General features: G+C 36.5%; 1 protein-coding gene across 5 annotated transcripts in view; it reads right to left on the reverse strand.

Moving 5' to 3' along the window:
- Nucleotides 1-24,234, reverse strand: part of CNTNAP2 (contactin associated protein 2) — a 1,219,341-nt gene that overhangs the window by 620,359 nt on the left and 574,748 nt on the right. For 4 of the 5 annotated variants that reach the window (XM_030007829.1, XM_030007830.1, XM_030007833.2 and 1 more), the window contains 4 exons: nucleotides 23,077-23,280; nucleotides 20,843-21,027; nucleotides 16,442-16,585; nucleotides 9,710-9,974 (listed from right to left, as the gene is read on the reverse strand). In XM_030007829.1, the coding sequence (XP_029863689.1) occupies nucleotides 9,710-9,974; nucleotides 16,442-16,585; nucleotides 20,843-21,027; nucleotides 23,077-23,280 (798 nt within the window). Of the gene's footprint in view, nucleotides 1-9,709; nucleotides 9,975-16,441; nucleotides 16,586-20,842; nucleotides 21,028-21,110; nucleotides 21,182-23,076; nucleotides 23,281-24,234 lie in introns of those variants that run through there. The other variant, XM_030007834.1, reaches the window with a different exon arrangement.

Raw genomic sequence — 24,234 nt, forward strand, 5'->3', positions numbered from 1 at the left:
TGTCATAACAGTTTGGCTCTCCTCCTGACCCCACGTGTCCTTCTTTGGGTCTGAGACATGTTGGTAATGTTAGGATTTTAAAAACAGGTATCTCTTCATAAAGTGATGAATAATAAGGTTACCTCATACCCTGTGATGTTTGCACTTCTTAAGAAATGACATCCAGAATATGTTGTGTGTACAGAAGGAGGCGGTGGGGCAGGGGGGAGCATGAGAGTCTGTAAGGGGCAGACCCTTGCAGAAAAGTGTTGGAGGACAAGCCAGGCTGAGCTGATGTTTTGTCCATACTGTCTATTGTAATAGACTCTGGGCCAGACTAACTACTGAACTATTCCTGGATCTCGGTGCTGATGGTTGTGGAAACTATTGATCCCACTGAAAGATGATATCCTAGGAGTGATACAGCCTGTTTCCAGAGGGGACAGTCAGAGCAGCAGGACCTTGAGATGAAACAAGGAGTGATCTGAGAGTGTAGATTCACCTGCTGTCTGCCCTGGGTCTCCCAAACCCATTCAAATGCTTTTACTATTTTACCAAATGTCGATGTTCTGCAAACTTCCTGCATGTCATAGTTGGCAAATTAGCTGAGTATATTGTCTGACTGATATATGGCTCTATGCACAATGGTACATATACATATGTACAGTGGCTATAAATTATACTATTGAATAGAAAGTGAGTGCATTCTTTTTACCTTCTGCTACTCCACTTACTCATAGCCATTTACAAAATATCATAACTGCCAGACTAAATAGGCAGCAGAAGTATATGTTTAAGTTATTATAGCTGATTAACCATATGCTGGGTTATCATGAGATGTGCTTAGCCAACTATTTCTCTCTGAAATAGAAATGAAGTAAAAAACAGACTTCACATAGATTTCCTACATTTTCTCACTGGTTTCCAGTAAAAATTAAATCAACAGCTAACATAGCACAATCACATTTTTCAAGTAATACTAATATCTACAGAAAAGTTTACAGGAACCATCTCATCCTGTCATTAACAGAAAAATGTGCTTTTACAAAATTAGGAAGTTTAAGCCAATGATGCTGAATGGTATTCATGCCAGTGCTGAAGAAATTGGGTGACATTATTGTGAGGTTACCATCACGTTACCATCTATGACAAACTGTTCAGCATAGGAGTGTGCGTCCTGCAAACAGGCTTTCTCAAAGAACCACCTTTACGGAAGAGAAGGCAGAGATGGCAAACTAGTAAGCTGGGGGAAAGAATATTTCTGATATCCAGTCTTTCAGATATTAGAAAACATTCCCTTCATCTCCCTTTATATTATATGAATACTTAATGGTGTCCTGGGGTTACTGCTGTCAGGATGTGCTTAAACACAACAAATATAACTACAGCTCCTGTCCCTATTGTATCCTTTTGTTTATTTCTTTATTACTAATCTAAAAGGAAAATAATAATGGAAAAAAACACGTTCACCTCAATCAGCACATGTAATTCCTGAAAGAATTTAAAACACAAACAAAAGTATATTTTGCCATGTCCTTTCCAGCACTACTTAGATCTTACTGATCCAAGAGGTAAAGCTGGTTTTAACTAAGCATCCTCAGCTTGCTAAACCAATCTTTAGAGATATGTCTCTTCATGCTATTTTGTACTTAACAAAAATATGCAGACAGAGGACCCATTTAAGTAAAAACCTATGTTTGTCAGGTAACCGCAAAATATTGGGCACCTCTGTAGCATTCAGTGCTAAGGGGATTATCTTTCATCCATCAAAGTCGAAAGCAAAATTTTCACTGACTTGACTAGAACCAGACTGGCAATAACTGATGTGGATGGAGTAAGCAAAGGCAACATGGAAAACAATTAAAATTAATTCCGCTACCTGTCAAACTTACTGAATTAAAAAAGAATTAAAAGAATAAATTTCCAACTAGTTCTGTCCAGCTCTACTCACATAATTTACATTCCTTCTAGCAGAAAGTCAAAATTACTATTTAACTATTGCACCTTTTTCCTGAATGAAATTCAGTGCAACACAGTGACTGCTTAAATAGTAGTTGTAAAAAGCCTTATTTCATCCTTCAGTGCTAAAATAGAGAATGACATGCAAAGGTCCCTTCTAACTCTGTTCTGCAGCCCAGAGGAAATGAGGCCAAAACAAGCAAACTGAATTCAGTCTCCTGTATAAATTTAGGAAGCCTGTCAAGGACAACAGCTTGCTTCTTGATTCTCAGGTTCCTCCATGCTTGCAAGGTACCAGTGCAACCAGCAAAAAGTTACGTTACTCTCAGTGAAGTATCTGAAAATGGTACCATCTATGTTTTAGAATGCATAGCTTGTGCTTGGTAGGCAACTCTCCAGTGAAAATCAGTGACTGATGAAGCAGAATTCACAAAAACCTGAACTAAACTCATAAGTTTTCTTAGAAGAAAAACTCTGCAATCAAGAACTCTATTTCTTGCTCTGACTGCTTTGAGCATCTACTGTACTAAGATGCAAAACCAGACTACAAAAAAAACACATAGAAGAAAGAATAATAACTACTACAGCATGTCTGTTTCTCAGTTCCGTGGAATTCAAAACCACAAATACCTATTCATGTAGCTGCATTCACTGGTTAAAGTCATCAGCCAAAAATAAACATACAGAGACAAACAGGGAGATAAAACTGGCTATCTGGGATTAAAATAATTCTCTAATAGTCAGACTCTTCTGATATTAAATCATCATGCTGTCTTTTGTGGACAGAATTTGTGTCTCTCATCTCGATCATGCTGACAAGTGCCTCACAGGTATCTGCCTTCACTTACTAACATTCAGTGTATAACCTACTATCAGTAATATGGAAAAGACCTGGTGGGAAATGTTATCTTCCCACCAGAAGTGCACTTTTGCTCTGTGTATACACATCCCCTATTTAAACCTTCATTTAGCAACAGAGGCAAAAATACTTCTCAATTCCCATGTAAAATGCCCCTGGGAATTGTCACTGGAAGAGTACCACTTTAGATCTGTCAGACAGAGACATTTTATTACCTGAAGGATGTTATCTTAACCCAAGATCTAAAATATAAATGAACTGCAATTCAGATGACTTGAGATCTAGCAGAAAGACAGAAGGGTGGAAAGCTTCCCAGAGAGATTCCATGGGGAGAAGTCTGATTTAATATGGAAAATATGACAAAAAGATATTAATATCCCAAGTTTTAGTAAGTTTATGGTTGACAGGATGAACTGAAGACAGCCTTGAGCAGCAGCTGATATACAGAACAATATGTTAACTAGGAGAGTTGGAAGAGGTAAAAAGGAGCTCCAAGCAGATGAATTCAATTTAATGGCAGAAGATTTTGGACACTCTGAAAACTTCTCTGTTAAGATACTATGGGCCAAAGGAGATGATGTCCTTTTTCAGTGACTTACCATTTGTACTGTGGGGTAAAATCCAAGGGATCTTCATAGAGCCTGTAGCATTTAAGTTGAACAGAGAATGTTTAGCTATGAAAGGACAGAGCTGTCTGTGAAAAGACAACAAGTGAGAAAGTAAACAGAGGATTAATCAAGAGATTATTTTAGAATCTGCCACTGTGAAAGCTTCGCCTTTTCTCAAGAGGCCTTTTTTATATTGAAACAGATTCGGGGTTTGGTGTTAAAAACATTGGACAGCCATTAGATGATTCCTCAGGAGTGTTATTTTGAATGTTATTATTGTTTCTTTGAGCAAAGCAACACTCTTCATGATTGTTAATGGTTTACTAATTTTTTCCTGTGTTGAAAGCTTCAGAAAAGTTTGGTTTCATTAGGAAGGAATTTGGGTTAAGTTGCTGAAGCAGGTAGATATAACTAAGTGGAAGAAAAGGAGGCAACTGGGACACGGCTGTGGCTCAACCCTGCACTGAACAGCATTTGCACATGGCTTTGGGAAAAGTTTTGTAACAGTTTTTCTGGCAAAGAGAGATGTGGGAGTATGACATTTTCCAGTTGTTGATTTCTTCTGTGCTCAAGAAAGAAGACATTAGCTTGTTAAAGCTTATAAATAAATACAACTTCATCAACAATTTATTCTCATAATTGCAAGATCACAAATTTTGAGCAGGTTCTTAGGGTAAACAGGTAGCATATACCAAAATTAAATGACTTTTAAAACTGTAGTTGAATATCAGAATCCTTTGGTATTCCAAACTACATTGGAAATCTGCTTTTAAAAAGTTCTTAAAGAAAGCAAGACCATTGCTTCCATCAATCCCTTGGGTAAACCCAGCAATTTTCAGGAAGTTTGCCTGAATCCCATGATGCCAAAACCAGAATTTAGTCCAAAACTATATGGAGCAGTAAAGATAAATCTCTTGACTTTTCTGAGATTCTCTCCTATTATTAATCCCTATGCTAGGCCATACACATTGTGAAGATATTAATCACAGTTTACTATGCAGAGAAAAAGTCAATAGGATGTTTAACTCTTGATTTATACACAAGCTTTAAGTATTTCACCTGTGTAATTCTGCACAGTCAGTAGCTTATTTCTTCTAATTAAATCTTTATTTCAGCTCTCAGTGGGCCTGATTTTCCTCTTACTAACAGCGTATTAATATAACTCTCATCAATCAAATGGTGGTAGTTTCTAAATAAGATTAAGGTAAGAAAAAGCAAAATGAAGGCCATTGACTTTTACGACAGTTTTGTCAGTCTGTTCACAGCTAAACAGTGCTTACTGGATACTTAACAGAATGCTGGGCAGGGAAGGGGAGGAATTTTTTATTGTTTAGAGACCTGTTTTGAAGGAACAACTGGCAAGATCATGAAAAAAAGGAAAAAATCTGCTCAGTAGGCAAAATCAGGCAGTTAAATATAACCACAAAGACTAATCATCTTTGCCCATTTCAAATGTACTACAAACTTAAAGCTAAACTGCATATTAAGGTAAAATATTCTGTTACACTCAAAATTGTGTTTTGGGCAAAAGAGTGTACACCTTATTGATGCAGTAAAAAATTTATTACTGTTTTTTACTAGCTCTTTATTGCCTCTACCATTCACCACGCTGAAGCCCAAGACAGGTCAGGGACTAGTCATTTGGCCAGTGTTAAAAAAGCTACAGCCAGGTCAAGTAAAACCTGAGATTCTGCTTTGGCAGGTCAGCACAAAAGTCTGTTGCTTTTTACTAGTAACACAAAAATTATATGTACTGGACTACAATAGTTGTAATCATCCCTGATTCTTTTCAGCACATATAGAATAAATATGAAATTTTCATAATACAGATACATTTAAACACTTTAATCAGATGTATAGAGATGAGGCAGAGTTTTGAAAGTGACTGAAGGCATGAAAGGAGCAGCGAGAAAAATGTTATCTGACATTAAAGAAGAAAATAAAATGCATTTTTGCAAGACAAGAAGTGATCTACAGAAAGTTATCTAGGAACTGCTAATGCTAACATCAACTACCTGTGATTTTTAGAAGTAACAACAGTAGAATGAAAGAGGGAATTAAGGCATGACAGACAGTAGGAATGTCTCATACTTAAGCTGAAGATAATTTTGAACTCCAAACAACGAGTGAAGAAGCTTCAGATGTACAAAACCATTTTAATAATAAAATAAGTATTTTTTTTATTTTAAATTTTCCAAGAATAAAGTACTGGGATGACTTATCATTCCAATAAAGATGAAGAAGATTGATTAAGAAACTGAGAGAAGTTCATGAAGAATTGAATATAGTGAAATCTCCAGTGGGCAGGACATGCAGTTAAATACATGAACTGTTAACTGTCTTTTGGAAGACCAAAGGATAACTTTAAATAAGACCTAAAAGCTCTCGCTGTGATCTGCTAACACTGTGATAAAATTACCCCTGACAAAACCAGAACCAACAACTGGTGAGAGCAGGGAAGGATCTCTGGCAGACAAAGAAAACTGCTAAGAACACATTGCCTGATGGTAACTCTCAATTTCTGTGATTTTAAATGCAAAGCGATCTCTGCTTCATGATTCCCATGAATTGCCTGCTATTGATCCAAATGTTTTCCCACAGCATGCTGTGTAAACCTCTCATAGCCACTGTATTTACACAGAAGTTAAAACTTTTTGCATTCATGCTTCCTATTCGACCACCCTAGCTTATTGTATCCCTTCATTCACCATATAAAATAGAAAAAGTACAATCACTTGACGTAAAAAAATAAAGTATAAACCTATTTCTGATTTCTCAGATTAGTGGTAGCTCTCACTCTTCTTAACAGTCACTCGATTCTGCTTACTGATTATTTGATGCTGTTGACTCTAAACCTTACAGCTGTCTACAAACCTTTTTACAATGTCCTGTAAACTATTCACCTTACTGACTCTACAGGTAAGTAGTAAACACAGGTCCGTGTACTATATGGGACTAGAAGTGCAGCTCTTCAACTGTACCTTCTATGCATTATTTCATTTTTATTTTTGTAAAGTGTCATCAAAATATTTAAAACTGCAGCTGCCTTTCTCTCCTTAGACAAAAAGCTCAAATGAATCAGGTATGAAAGTTCCGTCAAGTTGACAAGAAAATCTTTCACATACTGTCTGATCCCTCCCAGGCATTACAAAGCAGTTCATAAAGTAGTTCAATAAGGACTTTTTGAATTCAATAAGGCATTTGCAGCGCCCATCTACCAGTGAGAAAGGTGGGAATTTAACTATATTTGATACGTTGGAAGGCTAGACTGTCCTGTTTATCTGAACTCCACTCATGCTAAGTTAGAGCTCCCTGATTCAGTGCATGCAGCTTTAAGGTGTTTAAGGAACATTATGACACTGAAAAACAGACAAACCAGAACTCTGTTCCACACCAGCATCTTTAGTGCAGAGATGTACAGAGATGTACAGGAACAAACTCTGCCACCTGCACATCAGCATATGGTTCTCTCATGTAATTCCCGCCAGTCAGTTCAACGACTGTTTCTACAGCCAGAGTTAGACTATGCCTCAGAATGAACTGCTGATGTACCCATGTTAACATGGAAAGCTGACATTAAAAGCTGCTAATGAAAGTAAGTTAGTAATTTATGAGAGTTGTATAGAATAAGGACTAAGAGACTTTAGCTTCTTCCAGGAAAATATGCTATTACAGGTGACAGGCATAAGTACAGCAAAGCTATGAAATACAAAACACCTGCATCTAGGCTGTGCTTTTAGTTAGCCTAAGTCTTTGTGATAACCAGGGTGCGTAGCTCCCAACAGACAGAAGTCTAATCGTTCATGCCCTACACATGCAGTTACATAGAAGGCTGCACACTCTACACAAAATTCTGCTTTGCCAGCTGTTAAAAATAATCAGTGAAAAAGTATGCATCTTATATCTATAGGACCACAACAGTCAGAAATCTTTGTGCCAAAGGCAGACCACTTTGACTTCTACCTAAGCCCAGCACACTTACATGCTGACATTTGTTAATTCCCTGCACAAGAAGGGAACAAGGTCACTGTGATATTTGCCGTACAACAGCAGCATTCCTTCCGCAGCCGTCCCTAACAGATGCCATATTTTGCTTTCTTATGTTCACACACACAATTCATTTCAGAGACACTGAAATGCCTGTTGCAACAAAAGTAGCAACAAAGTATTAAAATAAATCAAAGCTTTCCCATGATAGCTATGCAAATATAAAAAGTCCATACAATGAAAATCAAACAATAAATGTATTTTTGTTATGGTACAAATTGTAATTACAAAGGAAACTACTAACTCTTTAAAATAGTCAAACTGTAGTATGTAGCTATTGGATTGTATGGAGGTCAAAACCAGCATCATGACTATAAAAATTAATGACTGTATGTGATTCTTGGGCTATTATGTAAACAGATCATACAGACTAAAAAGATTTCACTCTGATGAATATTCAGTTCAGAATATTTCATAATAAAGTCAGAATATGAATACTTTGGTTTTACACAGCAGTCATTGGTGAATTTTTGTTGTGGGTGGAGGTCTGCAGAAAGCAGAAAAGCAAATTAGAAGTTTTCACAGGCGTTTACTTACCAGAATGTAAATGTAATGTAATCTGAAAATGGTTTTGTATCAAGATATACAGTGAGCAGAATTAGTGGCAAATTGGTGAAATTTTTATTTCTCATAATATTTGGCTAATCAGCACTGAAATCTTCCTTGGACCAAAAAGGCACAGGGAAGATCATGAAGAAGTATCATAGGTAGCCACTTGTCCCTGTAAACTGGGATTTGTAGTACGCAGAGCTGAGGAAGAAAGAATGAGGGTAATAATTCCATGTCTGTCCTAATTATGATGCACTAGCAACTTAACAAAACATTCTTGTTCAAGACACTACTGTATTATCAAAACATTACTTAATTCTTTCATGAGTGTGTTTATATAACAAAGGCAATAAAATGCTAACTTATAATCTATGGTATTGATTTTTTGTACTAAAAAAATTGTAATGATGGAAGGAGATATGATGTATTTTTAATAAAAATATTTTCATTTTACAAAACAGGTAAATTCTGATATTTAGTTGTTATTATTCATATTTTATTCAGTTCTATCTTTAAAATAATTAATTTCATTCCATGCTCAGCTCTATTTCATTACTGGGGTGAAAAGAGACAACTAGCAAAAACATCCACTTGCCAAATGAAATGTTACTTAATGTATGTTTTCTCATTAAAAAAGGCATTTTCTTCTTTTTCCTACATTTCCTCAAGTCCCTGTTTATATGACTATGTAGACAATATATTTTCAAATAGAAATCAAGTAGAAGAGTAGACGTAAAACCCACTGTCATTCATACAGAGCTACAGCAGTGTATCAATCCTGTTGATGAAAACTGAGGAGTTCACCATGAAATTAAGAAAAAATAGTAGCCGCAGATGATTTCAGACAAAAAGGTTAAGAAATTAGGTTGCCATATATGCTACTTCAAATAATCACTTGGGGGGGGGGGGGGGGCGGGTATGTGGAGCTAGATCTATTTGCAAGCCATACTGTATTTTCCAACCTATGATGAGGTCATGACTTTGCCAAGAAAAAGTGTTAATTGACATGATGTAGCTGACACTGGACTGGCTACAGCTGATCCAGAAATGCCCATAAAGAATCTAGACTGAAAGTATAATTTATTGAAATGGAAGTATCAAGTAATTTTAAAAGGTTGATCAACTGACACCAAGACACACCCTTTCTTCCAGAAACAAACCTAATCCTGTACCTTTTACCCAGTATTTTCCAAAAGCTCCTTAGTTAGGTTCTGAAAGCTCTGGTACTTCTCCAGCATGACTCTACAGCATACTTAGAGAATGCCACAATATTTTTCGTGCCAGCCTTGTGGTTAAAACAAATGGATTTTTTTTTTTTTTTTATGAGAGCTTCCTAATTATTAGGAAGTAATAGGAGCAGCCTAATTATTAGGCTACTCTCAACAAGGCAGTACCCTCCCCTTTTGAAACCACGTATTTTTGCAAAGAAGACTGCAAGGCAGATGGAAGAAAGAAAAAAAGCAGCAATGCTGCCTCATAGATAAGGGGTGACATGTTTTCTGGGTTTCATGATAGAATAAGAATATTTGTGTCTTCTTTTTTAATCTAACAACTATTTCAATATTTTTCTACCTCTTAGTGAAACATAGAATAATGGAGTTGCAATTTAAATTTTAGATTTTGTAAAACAATTGTTCTAATTTTTAGGTCCACGATGCTTTTAAACAACACCAACAAAAATTATACCAATTAAATAAAACCCACTTACCTGATGAGATGTCTATTCGGTTCTTCTTCACTTGGGTGACATTGATATGGACGCTGACTTTGCCTTCATTTATGTCAATCTCAACATTCCCCAGGTCATCTGCAAAGTTGCTGAAGACAAGGAGTCCATTGGGGTTCCAGGTTCGGAAAAGGAAACTGACTGAAAACAGATCCTGGCTTGGACGACCAGGAACCTCAAGATAACTGGTGGCATTGAAAAAGACAGGCACTGTATGTGGCTCCACACAAGAAAAACTTAAATTTCCCTAAGTAAAACACAAAAAAAGGCAAAAAAAATAAGCAAAATGGTAAGATTCCACTAAATTTATAGCTACCTCTAGAAAAGTATTTTAGGTTTAATTCAACCTAGAGACTACTGTGATCAATGCAAGCTGCATGTAAAAATGTGCTATTATCATTATCGTTACTATTATAATGTTGTTGCTGATGTTTCTGTTTTGTCTAGCAGTGGCCCCATTATATTTTGTACTGTACATACACACAATAAGAGGCAGTCTTTGCCCTGAGGAGTTATAGTCAAAGATAAAGCTCAGATGAAAGCATTAATATTCCCAGTTCAAAGACGAAGAAATGAATCACAGAGAAACTTGGGCTTGTTTGTGGTCACCAAAGAAGCCTATAACAGAGCAGTAATTCATCCTTTTACAAAATGAAATACAGCTTTCCATATACTCTTATATCAATGTGTCAATCGATACAATACATGAGGTTGTGAAAGAAGCTCTTCACCTCATGAAGAGCTAGCCTCTCTGTTATGTTTTCTACTGGACAATACTAGATAAGTTAATACTTCATTTCATGAAGCAGAAGGATTTGGAGTAGCTGATCATGAACAATGCCTAATATCTGCAGTTCGTCAATAATTTTCTCTGTAAAAGAAACTGCAGTTTTCACACTGTAAAATTTTACTCTTTGGGAAATTGACAAAAATCCAGTCACCTTTATTGATTTCCAAGGCTTTAAAATGTATATCTGTAAACAAGACTAGCATTATGGACATGAATTTTTCACTCTGGTTCTCATGTCATTTCTCACAGAAGACCACAATGGTAGGATGTATTACCATTTTTTTTCCTTAGAAATCATAAATAATTTGTAGCAACCTCTGTCCAGAACTGACTTTTTAATGCATCAATGCAAATATAACAGGAAAACTTCCTATGCTGAAGAATTCCTCTAACATGTGGCAATTTCAGTTCAATTTGCAAGGAAGAATTTTACCTGATGCAGTATGAAAATTATTACTATGATTAAGACAGCAATTCCTTTGATATTTATTTGTATATTTAAAAAAATATTAAGGATGGAACAACATTTTTGGAGGTACCTAGATGTTTAGAGATGAGGTTCACTTAAGCACCGTTCAGAATCCCAATAGGAATCAGTCATCGTCTTTACCACAAATATTTAAAACTCCGTATTAGTGACTTTGTGATGTAAGCTTTTATGTCACATATTTTTGTATTCATAGTGTATAAATGCATCTGAAAGTTCATCTTGAGGGAAGTCAGAGAATTTGGAAGCAAGATAGGAATTTTGTGTCTGAAAATGTGTGGGAGGAAAGTCCTAAGTAAATTTTTTTTAGAAGTAATTATTTTCCATTGGAGATGGGCTAGATGATGTCAACAAGGAAGCAAGATTTAGCAGTCATTTACCAATGGCCAAACCCATTACTTTTTAAAAGAACACCACATCAGAAAACACCTTATCTGTGTCATAACAAGATAGCACCTGTGTGGCAGATTCAGTTTCTTATATAGTATTTCCATGTCAAAACTAAATGAATAAAAATAATAGGTTCTTGAGCACTCAGGTAGATTCTTAGATTACTCTGCATAACCAGCTCTTTTTCCTACACAGTGTCAGAAGTTATACTGCCACACAGTCTACCGATAAAGGCCAGTAGAACTAGTAGCTACTAGACTATCAGGTTGGCAGCCTCCATCATCAATTAAGAAACACTGATGTTTCCAATAATATGGAACTAAAGAAGAAATTTCTTTATACTGATCTCCTAGAAGATTTGTTCCTATCTTTATGATAAAATCTCAGCATTAGAAACCATGGTTTTTTCATACACCCATGTTTCATGAATAACAAAAAATATCCAAACGTTTAGGAAAATAATTAGCTAAAACAACTATAGGAAGCTTTTAAATTACAGTGTGAATGAGAGAAATTACAACTACTTTCTGAGTAAAGGCAAAGGATCTCCTTTGCTGCTAAGTTGTTTGGCTGTTCTAGGTTTTTTTAGTGTAAAAGTTGCCTAGAGATTTTAAGTTTTCAGCCAACTAAGTATTAAATCAAAATAGTTAACTCATTTGTTTGAATAGCTTTAGTCTGAACATTTCCAAGTGTGCTACAGAATACTTTTGGTTAAACCACAAATTTTACATGCAGAAAAAAAAACGCTTGAGAGCTGAAATACCCTTTGCAACCCTTTGTTAGCATTCTCAGTGTAACAGTCACCCTATGGATTAGAAATAACTTCTCTTACATAGTTAAGGCAGTCCCGTGTAGATACAAAGGGCAACCGCATTTTGTAAGAGCTGACATCTCACGGTTCCGTCACAGATGCCAATTAAGTAGTGCTCAGAAAGCAGTTTCTTAGCTTTTCTTAGTTTTTAAGAGTTTCTCTTGCTGCCTTGTTACCATGAGGAACTAACAATTTCCTCAAAACAAGAAGGCTTTTGTATCCAATTGACACTCTCCTGTCATCCTGATGCTTTGGATCCTTGCGTGTATAACACTTATTAATGTTAATGGCACTGAATGCATTCAAATCCTTTTTCACATCAGTGAATGCATTTCTCATGAACAGCCTAACTGCAGAAAAGATTTCTTGAGGAAGTAACATATAATTCTAATTTCTCTTCTAGTTGGTATTTTCCCTACTGAGCTACTCAGATTAATCTAAGCTAGATTATCGATTCCCTCTATGACTGTAATTCACAAGACGACTCCTCTTTTAAGTACAGCCCATCTGATAGAAATTGCTGTCTAGGTCAAAAGTTTGAGCTAATCTGCAGCTTGTCTCTATAATAGCATCTTCGTTTTTCAAAGAGAAAGAGATCCTTTTCTGTAGATTCAGAGTGTCTTGCTGAATAGTTCTCTGGGTAATGACATCTGGAAGTCAAACATACTATGCATTTATATTGAAACTGCTGGTTTTATCAGAGAATTTTTCATACTACATTGGAAGGGAAATAGTAAAAACACCTTAATTTGGGTAGCATGAGCTTTGTATCATGATCTTTAATCTGTGTTGCAGATTAGCTTCATGTTTATTTCTTATAAATCAATTTTGCTTATCCACTTTCAGAAGTTATCCCTTGTGGAAACACTACTAGGTCTTAAAGCCTTTCCCAATTAATAGAGCTACTGGCTGAATACATAGCTTCCAAAAGAGAGGTAATTAGTTTATTAAGACTACAATACCTATTAAATCAGGATGGATCATACAGTACAGGTAATGTACTGTACGCTAATGTTTATCATGTTGCAGTATTTTTCTCAAAATAGCTTATTACTCATCTTTAAGCTTAACATAATGTTCACTTAATATAAATAATTTAAAGAAAACATTCATCTTAAGTTTGTATATGATTGCACTCAGTAATACATGGCATAGGAGCTGCAGAACTGGGTGGAGCACAGACATAGAGGACGTGAGGAAGAAGGGTAGCAAATATGATTCTCCTCAGCATTTTTCAGTTACAGGCTTTAAAATTGGAGAGACCATTCTGTGGAAACTAAATCCAATTAGTATTCACACTGCCTACCCTCAATATATCTCTGGGTAGGAAAATTTGATAAAGTGACTAAATTCCTAAACTCAATGTCTCAGGACTACTTCTTGTTAGCTGCATATTCTAGTCTCTTCTCACTAGTGGTACAAGGGTCAATATTATTCAGTTATGCAAGGTAATGAAGGTCCTACAAAGCTTGTCATATTTCAGTAGAAAACAGAAAAGATGGACTGGAAGATTCTTTGCAAGTGTGTTCCCTGTTTCTGTCTTAGTCCTGAGCCAAGCTGTATACAAGAGTTAGCATCTACTGTGCTAGTTAGACACTGCCAACTCTTGTTTGCAGCTTGGTTCAGGAGAAAAGCAGACACTTACATTCTCTGCCTCACCTGTCCTTTTTTCCCCCGACTCTCCCTTTTGGCCATCTTTATCATTTGCCTCATATATCTTCTATGAAAACAAATCAGGCGCCACTAATAAGAACAATAACTCCTCAAGATCATCCATCTGACTCATTCTCCCCAAAGAGCTGTTGCCATCTTATATGTCACAAAGGACTGCCAAACTTTTTTTCCCCTTACTCTTACCCTCTAAATCTAAAATAAATATGTTATTAAAGTCAGTGTTGGACCTTATTTAAACTTAAAATGCTTATAAACTGTCTTTCTGTCCTTACTGTTCAATAAATTAGAGAGATGCTTGGCGGTGCTTCTTGCTCATAACATCTATGTATATGAGACCTAAAAATTTTTTTAACTTTAATTTTGTTCAGAGACAAATCAAATTATCAACTTACTATCATCTTTGGTTTTCTGGGCCTCCTCATTCTGTAAAATTAACTTGTCGACTCCCTTTCACTGTGTGACTTCTGAAATTCAACTATGTGCATCTAAGAATAATTTTTTCTTCTGTCTCACACCTCTGTAATATCCTTCTTTCCTCTGTTCCCCCCCCCCCCCCCTTATGATGCTTCTCATCACCATACTGATTACTTTCTTTGTGTTCCACTTCATTACATTTTGTCTGTCTTGCCTCTTCAGATAATACACTGTTTAGGGCAGGGTGTGCCTAGTGTTAAGGGTTTGTACAGGATCTCCTACAATGGAGCTTTGATCCTTGCTGGATTGCTTAAGTGCCATCATCATAAACATGATTAACGACAACAGTAGTCTCAACTGAGTCTAAATCAGGCTAAAAATTAAGAGAAAAAAAAGCTTTTGTAAGAAACATAAAATTCCATGTTGATTTAGTTAGAGTAGAATTGATTTTGCTTTTGAAGAGCTGAAGCAATTTAAGTAATTCTACTGAAAACAAAGGTCACTTCTATTTTTATAGCCATTCTCAGAATTGGAAATCAACAGAACCATCAAATTAAACTAGCATGCCATAGCCTTTTGATGTAGCACTAACACTGCCAAAGCTTCTTATGTGGATTTTACTTTCATGTTACAGGTAACAAAATTTAAGAAAGAAAGAAAGAAAGAAAGAAAGAAACAAACAAACAAAAGATGAGAGAGATGATTTTACAGAGACTTTACAGGCCTGCTAGCTATGTCGTACTTTTGAAAGGATGGGATTTGCACTACAGAAACCTTTTAAGTAACACTTGTGTTCAGAAAAAGGTTTTAAGAATATGTCCTACTAACTTGCAGTGGACTCGACTGTGCAAATTGGGGAGATTGCTCCTGTACAAAGATCCTTTTCTAAATCAGGCATCAATCTTTGAAAATCATGGTTACATTACAAGCTCAAAATGCACTGCAGGCAGGAAATCACAAGCAATTTTCAAAAAAGAAGGTCAAAGATCCAGGAGTTCATGCAACTGGGTCAAAAAAATTCTAAAAGTGGAGTCTTCCTCCATGGCATATATATCATGATCTTTGCCTTTGACAATACTGGAGAAATTGATGTACAGAAAAGGTTCTAAATACCAGGCTGCATTACTGAGTTTGTATAGGCAAACATCACATATTCAAAATTATCCTTCATATTACCTTGACCATTTAACCATATTGTTCATACAACTATATGGAACTTCAATATTACTATGCAAGGAGTAATTAAATGGTAATCAATCCTTTGCAATTCATCATCGCTTCATATGTAAATCTTTACTCTGTTACATAAAGAGAAAAGCAATAGTGGAACCATACATATTGTTAGCAGGACTTTGTGAAGGCAGCAAACTGGTACAGAAGAAAGCCTTGAACAACTTACTCAGACCATCTCAAACTCATGGTAATAATACATTTATTTCTTATCCACATTTCCTTTGTATGCCAGCAAGCAATTTTAGGAACATTTAGAGCCTTAAAAATACAGTAATTAAAGTACATTCTTTCTTAATCACCCTGCCCATAAAGCCGGAAGTTTGAACATGAAAGCATCTATGAATGCTTAAGCAAGAGAAAAAAATAGAATAAAATGTTAATAAGCTCTGTAATGTTAATAAGCTAAATAATGATTTTCAAGTCTAATATCTCAAGGCTTTTCAGAGCTATCAGAAAGGCCTATAGAAGCATTCCCTTCCAACAACTTTTGCAATCCTGTAATCCAACTAGTTCTGCAAGGATGGAAGATACCAGGATTTAAAGCCACAAGAAAGCTGCAATTGCTTTTATAGTAAATCTTGTCTGTGCTGGTTTTGGACTACTATAATTTGGGAGGAAAGGAAAGAAGTATTTATTGGTTCAGCTCATTTTCTTTTAAAAAGTAGTTATCTGATACTGAAGGTTAGTTTTGGAAAGATGAAATGGGACCTCAGAAGTAAAATGCTCAGGCATAATGATAAAAAAAAGTCACAAATGTACATACAATAAGATCTTTGGGTATGTGATAAAATCTGTTTGGTGTTCTATATCATTTCATTATATCACACAGATATCAGCTACACACACCCAAAAACCGTCTAGTCTCCTTTAGAAGGAGAAGCAGAAGTTTAGATGACCATTAAATTACACTCTTACCACATTAGAAGGTTCCAATTTCTTCCTCTTGGCAAGGTCAGTGATATTATTGCCATTGTAGTTGATGCTCTCCATGCAGCCTTTGAAATTTTTCCTACTGTTAGAACTTGGCTTCCCAGAAAAAGGCATGCCTCCAAAGGTTATCTTTGAATGAAACAGAAAATGTGAGATAGTTACTGGTGGGCAAAGGCTTATAAATAAATTTGCTGTAGTTGTATTTGCTTTCTTTGAATGCTTAAACATGGCAAATGAAAGAGCTGGCAACACTGCTTACAGAAAAAGGAAGTATCAAAAGAGCACTGCAAAAGCAGAAAAATAATCTGTAATGAATTTATGATTGCAAATATTTATGGTATTAAATCCCAAGTACTATTACAATTGTCCAAATAGTGAGCACACATCACAGTTGTTCATATATAGACTGCTCTTCTGATCGCTACTGAACAATACATATTTTAAACAAAGAACTTGGAATAATGTCCACCTCAGTATTTTTCTGAACAAGAGTAGATGTGAAATTAGCTGGATAATCTTACTCAAATAATTCACTCAGCTCTAACTGTGTGCTAGAGCTCAGACTACCATACAGTAGCAGTGGGCTCTAATACAATCCATTTGTTTCCTTTAATGCTTATATATCTACTTCATCCAGAAGAATGTTACAGAATCACATAGTTAAAGATGCTATGCCCTCTCAGAAAGAATCACCTTCCACTACTGAGAACATGCTTTTATCATGTAGTTTTAGTCAATGAGGAGTTACCACATGACTTAGCACACCAAATGAGCTCCACAGAGAAGATGAAGACAACCACCACAAAGACTCAGCCATCAAGGTCAAACAGGAATTGTTTTTCTCTTAATGCTGAATTTCATTACCCTAAACCACAGGCTTATCCAGAATCTCTAGTGTTAAAAAACAAAGAAAAACAAATGATGAACAAAAAATGTTCATCTCTTACGAAGACTCTCCCTGTCACTCCATAGAGACTATACAGGTCTCTACTGCATCAGGGTATTTTCTGAAATGTTTGGAAGTGAATAAATGCTAAATGTTTTCATTAATATTTTGCAGACCAAATGTGAAGGATAAGGGACTCATGAGATCAGTTCCTGCAATCTACGTTAAGTATTTATATTCAATACATGATGGCATGAATAGTAATGACACCTAGCTTCCCTGCCCCACGAGTGCTCACAAAAATGTGAACTTGTAGCCTGCTGCTGAGATTCGGCAGAGTCAAGCTTTTAAATATCATTCATTATTAATTCCATTTGTTATTACTGAGAGCAGGAAAACACAGCTCTAGGGACACATTTCCCATTTTAAAAGCGTGTAAGATATCACTTTCTACCCCAAAGAGAAGGCTTTAACTTGGCTTATAAGAAGAACTAAAGCTATACAGCTGAAAACCAAATATTTATAAATAGCACATACCAGCTATGTAAAAGCGTTTTGTAGGACACATCCTCAGGTATTATAAATTGACATGACTTGACTTTAGAGAAGATATAGAACTTTACATGAACTGAAGAATGTGACTGTAATATTTTAATGGCTGTCAAACATTCTTTTTCATGTTATAGTCATGTGTTTGGTCAAGAGAAAATGGAAAGGAAAGCATTTTGAAGAAAAGGAGAAAAATTGCAAAAAACCATGTACCATGACAGTGAGTTAAGAGAGACTCCGAAGATTTTTTTTTTTTTAATCTTGAAAATGCAATCAGCACTAAAGCTTATTCCTCTTTTGTGTTTACTTACCTTTTCTGAAAGAGATTAAGCTAGACACTATTTTTTCAATGAAAAATAGTTTTGATACTTTCAGGTTTGTTCACTGTGATTAATTTATCACAAGGGCAACATATTTAAATATAGTCTGTGATGACTAACTCCAAAACCAGTGAGATAACTGAGAGGAAAGGAAGGAGAAGAGGGTAAGGCTCTTGCATTTATATGAACCACAGAAACACGTATCCCCACACACTCGAATAAGTTCCATTAAACACAAGGGGATCCATGTACATGGAGACCGAAATGTATCTTTGAGAACTGCCAGTAAAGTCTCTAATGTCAAAGAGAGGACAGTGAATCTTCTGGATTCTAGTCTTACTAGGGTTAAATTTATTGTATGCAATATATTTATTGTGTAAACATGTTACATATATATATATATGGGTTTTATATATATATACACACATGAATTGCCCAACCCTGGCTTATGGCATTCAGCCTAACTTTTTCTGTAGTCCACTCACTTGAAAATCTTTATTAAAATCTATTTATGTGAGTTTTCAGTAGCTCAACTCAAATCTTCAGTCCTTGATGAGTAATAGAGGTACAGGCAAATTTGCTCATTATTTTCTCATTATAACTGCTACCAAATAAGATATTCATAAATATTTGTTGGAGTATAAGTAAATATTTAATTCTGTAACATTTAAAATCATAAGTAATTTTTTCAAACATTCATATCATATTCTTGATCAAAAGATTGTTTGTAAAAATATCAATACACAAGTTAATTCAAACTTTTCTGTATTCCATCATTTTGATTCCCTCTTACTGCTTAAAAAGTTGCAAGAATGGAAATACATGTATTTGGCTCAGCCAAGAGCATTAATTCTCATTAGAAACAGTAAAGACTGCAAGAAAATCATTATACAAAGTTGTAATAACCAACACGCTGAAGTTCATATAACAATTTAGAGGAACCAAACAAGTTCATCGTAGCAGAAGCCAGAGTGTAATCAAACAACAAATCCATGTTTAATTACTACCGACACTTGTGTGCATTAACCCGACTGATTAAACAAAAGTTTTATTAGAACTTTCCTAACTTTTTATTGTTTCTTTTTATAAAGAAGTTATTGATGGCATATTTGTGAAAATACAAGGAAGTACCTACCTACCTAAGACAAGAAAGATCAAGATCCGTATTAGTAAAAAGGTTCTCATCTGCTTGCTTTGCTAAAAACAAATACTAATTGTCACCACAGGATGAGGCTTTCTGATTCAAGTGCAAAATTATCACCTGAATGGAATAACAGATTGTATGATATTGTCATGGTTTAGGCCCAGCCAGCAACAAACCATCGCAAGGCCACTCTCTCATTCCTCCCCACCGGTGGGATGGGGAGGAGAAAATATAAAGAAACGCTTGTGGGTTGAGACAAGGACAGGGAGGGATCACTCACCCATTATGGTCATGGGCAAAAATCAGACTTAACTTGGGGAAAAAAAATCAATTTAATTTACTACTAATCAAATCAAAACAAGGATATTAGGAAGTAAAACCAAACCTTAGAACACCTTCCCCCCACCCCTCCCCCCTTCCCAGGCTCAACTCTACTCCCGGTTTTCTCTACCTCCACCCCTTCAGTGGCACAGGGGCATGGGGAATGGGGGTTGGGGTCAGTTCATTACACATTGTCTCTGCCGCTCCTTCCTCCTCAGGGGGAGGAGGACTCCTCACTCTTCCCCTGCTCCACTGTGGGGTCCCTCCCATGGGAGACAGTCCTCCATGAACTTCTCTGATGTGAGTCCTTCCCATGGGCTGCAGCTCTTCACAAACTGCTCCAGTGTGGGTCCTTTCTGCAGGCTGCAGTCCTTCAGGCACAGACTGCTCCAGCGTGGGCTTTCCCATGGAGTCACGGCCATCTTGGGGGGCATCCCCTGCTCCGGCATGGGGTCCTCCATGGGCTGCAGGTGGGCATCTGCTCCCCCACTCACCTCCACAGGCTGCAGGTGGACAGCCTGTCATCTCATCAGGGGCTGCAGGAGCATCCCCTCCTCCAGTGCACCTCCTCCCCCTCCTTCTTCACTGACCTTGGTATCTGCAGAGGGGTTCCTCTCACATTCCACTCCCCTCTCCACTGCAGGTTTCCCTTCTTAAATCTGTTCTCCCAGAGGCACTACCACCATCGCTGATAGGCTCAGCCTTGGCCAGAGGCGGGTCCGACTTGGAGCTGGGAAAGCTTCTAGTAGCTGCTTACAGGAGCCATCCCTGTAGCCCCTCCCCTGCTACAAAAACCCCACCACACAAACCCAAAACATATATTTTTTTAAGCTACTTCCCACTTACAGCAGCTGCTTTTAGAGATTTTAAAAGTAGTGTACGCTTAGCTTGCTGAATAACATAATTTTCCATTTTAAAACAAAAGGCTGAGATGACTCCTACACCAGATGGGATCTGGTAGACTAATGAAGAGAAACTTAATTTACACTTAGGAGAGAACAGTGTTGGAAAGAAAATTTCAGGAAATGTAAGGGAAAAAGTAATTAAAACAAATGTACAGAAAAGTACCAAAACATCTTAAATTATATTAATTTTCTTTTCTCTTCTTATTGGACTTATCTTTATAAAGCAAATTTGAATGAAAACAAACAAGTTTCACTGTCTACCTCATAATCCAGGTCCAGGTAATCAAATTCTCCATTGGTTCTGAAGTGCTGCATGTGTCTGTCCAGGGTGAGATTGATGTTTCTCCCATGGCGCTCTATGATAATGGAGTGCCAGTGATGATCATCCAAGAGGCTGCCTGTCATCACGGATGTGTGGCCATAAATAGAGCCAAGCTGGTTGCTGCCTAAGATGAAGACAGAAACAATAGCAATTTTCACCTCATACCAGTTAGGCAAATATTTTCCTCTTTCTCTTTCAATATTTCACCTGAATCATACCAGGCACACAATAAGCTGGACGAAGTCAGTCTGCCATGAAGATAAGATCTGCCCAGTGGAGACTTGCTTCCATAAATACAAATACCTAGACCAAATACAGCAAGTGTCTGATCAGTGATCTGAATGAATAGGCATTCGTAATTGTAAAGTCCTTTTCAACTAGGGGTTTTCTGTGTTTTCATCCCTGCACTATAGAAATGAAAAGCTGTCACCTTTGGGCTTGGTCCTGAGCTTCCCTGGAACTGTACTGATTTATTACTGTTGAGGAGACATGGTGCCTGACAACAGGCTTTGGTAACAAAAAGCCTTTTCAGTCTGAGTTCTACACTTCGTAGGCTCTGCCAGTATAGCTATACCAGTGAGTGTATAGGAAAAGGCTTAATGCAGACTGAGCTAACAGCAGCAAAACATGTCTTCTGCTAACATAGCTTATTTTGGTCTTTCCTCCTGCAGCAAACCTCCTATTCTGGAAGTCAAACTACTAGCAAGAGTACAGTTTTGCAATTTTCTGCTGGGTTTTCTAGGCGCTTTTGCCAGTCCAGCTATGCTAGTCAGAGATCACATCTCATTGCAATCTGACATAGCTAAGCCAGCAAAGGTTGATAGCATAGATCTCAACTGAAGCAGCAAATGACTAATTCAGCAGTAAGTTTAAAAAATTGCTGCACTGCCCAATAATCAAGAGCTATTGGTTAAAAAAAAAAAAAAAATCCATGCATGTCCATGAGCCTCAGTTTCTTCAATGCAAAGTCAAATCCAGTGCAGAGCAAAACCTAAATCAACCCCTGTCTCCCTCCATCCCCTTTTGAAACTAAGTCACTGGATTTCACCAGGCAAAACGGATATCGTTTTCCACTGACTCCGGTGCAAAGACAATACTCTCAGGCAGAGGAAGAATAACACCATAAACCATTATTTCTGTTTATTAAAGTGAGTGTGTGTCACAGGGCGTATTCCCATTTAGCAGCCTAGTGATAAATGAAACATCCCCACCAAGCACATATATGGAAGTTATAACAGCTTATAAAGACAGACCGAACTAAAGAATATGGAGAAACTGGAAATGAATGGGTTAGTATTGCAATTAAAATTGTTAAAAATAGATAACTGCTATAGGAAGATGTGCTTTCCTCCTCTTCATCTGCTCATGTTGATCTTTAGAAAAAGAGCAGGAGAAAATGCTAGTGGAAATAATTACTGTTCAATGTAAATAATGAACAGAATAATTTACTCTTCACATGTCTGTAAGAGAACTGAGGAAAGTTACCTGAAATCTTTTTCTAAAACTTTTTTGTTTGAAGGGGACACCCCTCCCCCCGAAACTAGATAAATGTGGGGTTTTTTTCATAATAAATGTACTTCATAAATCTGGTCACTCATGAGCCTGTAGTCTTTCACTGGGAGGGAAAAAGGAGGCTGGAACTGGAGTAACATATACAGGATTCCATCATAAGATTGCCTGATAAACTGATATGTCTTCTTTCCTTTCCTAGTCCTACTGCTCAGATTCTAGGAAGCCTGCTGAACCTCAACTTCAAGTGGCCTATAGCTTTCCAGATTGATACTTTTTTTGCTGCAAGGTTCCTAAAGGTGACCTTTATTCCTCCGGCACTGACGACAGTGTCCTTCTCTCAAAGTCACAGCTGAGGCCAAATATAATTCTAGCAAGGCTTTTCTTGTTTGTGGCAATTTTCTAATGAGAATATATTGCTGATCCTGTTTTTCTGTATGATCTTATTTTCATGGTATCTCACACAGAATAAAAAGGAAGAAATGGAACAGAAAAAAAAACAAACCAACAAACCATATAGAAAGGAAATGAACAACACTTTCACCAAATTATCTGATTTAATGATGTGGCTTACCATATTACTGGGGGGGAAAGGATGTAATATTTGACCTAAAATTTTTGTGGGAGAGTTAAAAGTGCACAGAACTAAACAATCTAAGTATACCTAAATTTAAATTTAGAACAAGTTTGGCTTTCTTCAGTTCCAAGGTGATATAGTCTCCTTGCTGTCCTTCTCCGTGGAAGATTACACCTTCGCTTTCAGAGGTCTTAAATTTCAGAGAGATGACATCTTTCAGTGTTTTCATTTTCTTGTTCCTGAATCTGTATGGTAACACTACATGGCCATCAAAATTGATAACATCAGCCCCTAAAGGAAAAAACAAATAACATTGTTGATGAGCGATTATATATTCCTGTGGCCACTGGAAAAACAGACATGCCACCTGTAGATTGTACCTGAACAGAATAAAAAATGTGCAAATGTGATATGCATTGGAAATACACTTTCTCTTGACCATAATTTAATACTATAAAAAGGAGGAATGAGGCAGGACATAAATTTAATACATAGGATATAAAAAAAAGCAGATTTGCAGGGACAAATACTACAACTGTACTGAACATCTTTTGTTTTCTTTCAAATATAGTTGCTGTCATGCACAATTTCCTAATTATAGTTGAAAATTAAAGACAAGCTTCTGAGTGGTCATTAATAATTCCTTTGACACCTCTTTAAAATCCAGTACAGGTATCTGTGAGGACTGTAAACAGTAAAACATGAGCCCAAAGAAATTGCCTGGCAATTTTAAAAGATTCCTCAAACTGTATCTAAACCATAGGCATAAGCCTTGTCTAGTTCAGTTTTATATGGAAATCTTGGGTAAATTGTGACCTCAACTAATTTTGAGAAGAAAAAAAAAGTTCTGTCATTTGGGCTAATTTTTGTTCCAGTTTTGGTTTTATTCAAAATCTAGGAAGAAAATTGAGGGTTGCAATCATTATCAAAGTCAATCTAATATTCATATAAATGTTGCATAATGACACTACAAAATTTCATGTTGTCTTATTTTCATGGCTTAATCTCTATTCTAAAGTATGAACCACAATTTCCCACAATTTTCTGGAGGCTAGATCCACAGTAAAAGTACCTGCAGAATTTGATTCCATTCAACAGACGTACTTGTGCTGAGTATTGAATCTTTTCTTTTAAGCAGAGCTTCGTAAAAGATTGGAAACAGATACTGATCTCTAAAAATTTATACAGATTTGTTTAAGAAATCCCCTTTGTAAACTGCTTAACCTATGATCAATCACCAGTGCC

The sequence above is a fragment of the Aquila chrysaetos genome, chromosome 3, assembly GCF_900496995.4.
Source record: "Aquila chrysaetos chrysaetos chromosome 3, bAquChr1.4, whole genome shotgun sequence".
Classification (NCBI taxonomy): Eukaryota; Metazoa; Chordata; class Aves; order Accipitriformes; family Accipitridae; genus Aquila; species Aquila chrysaetos.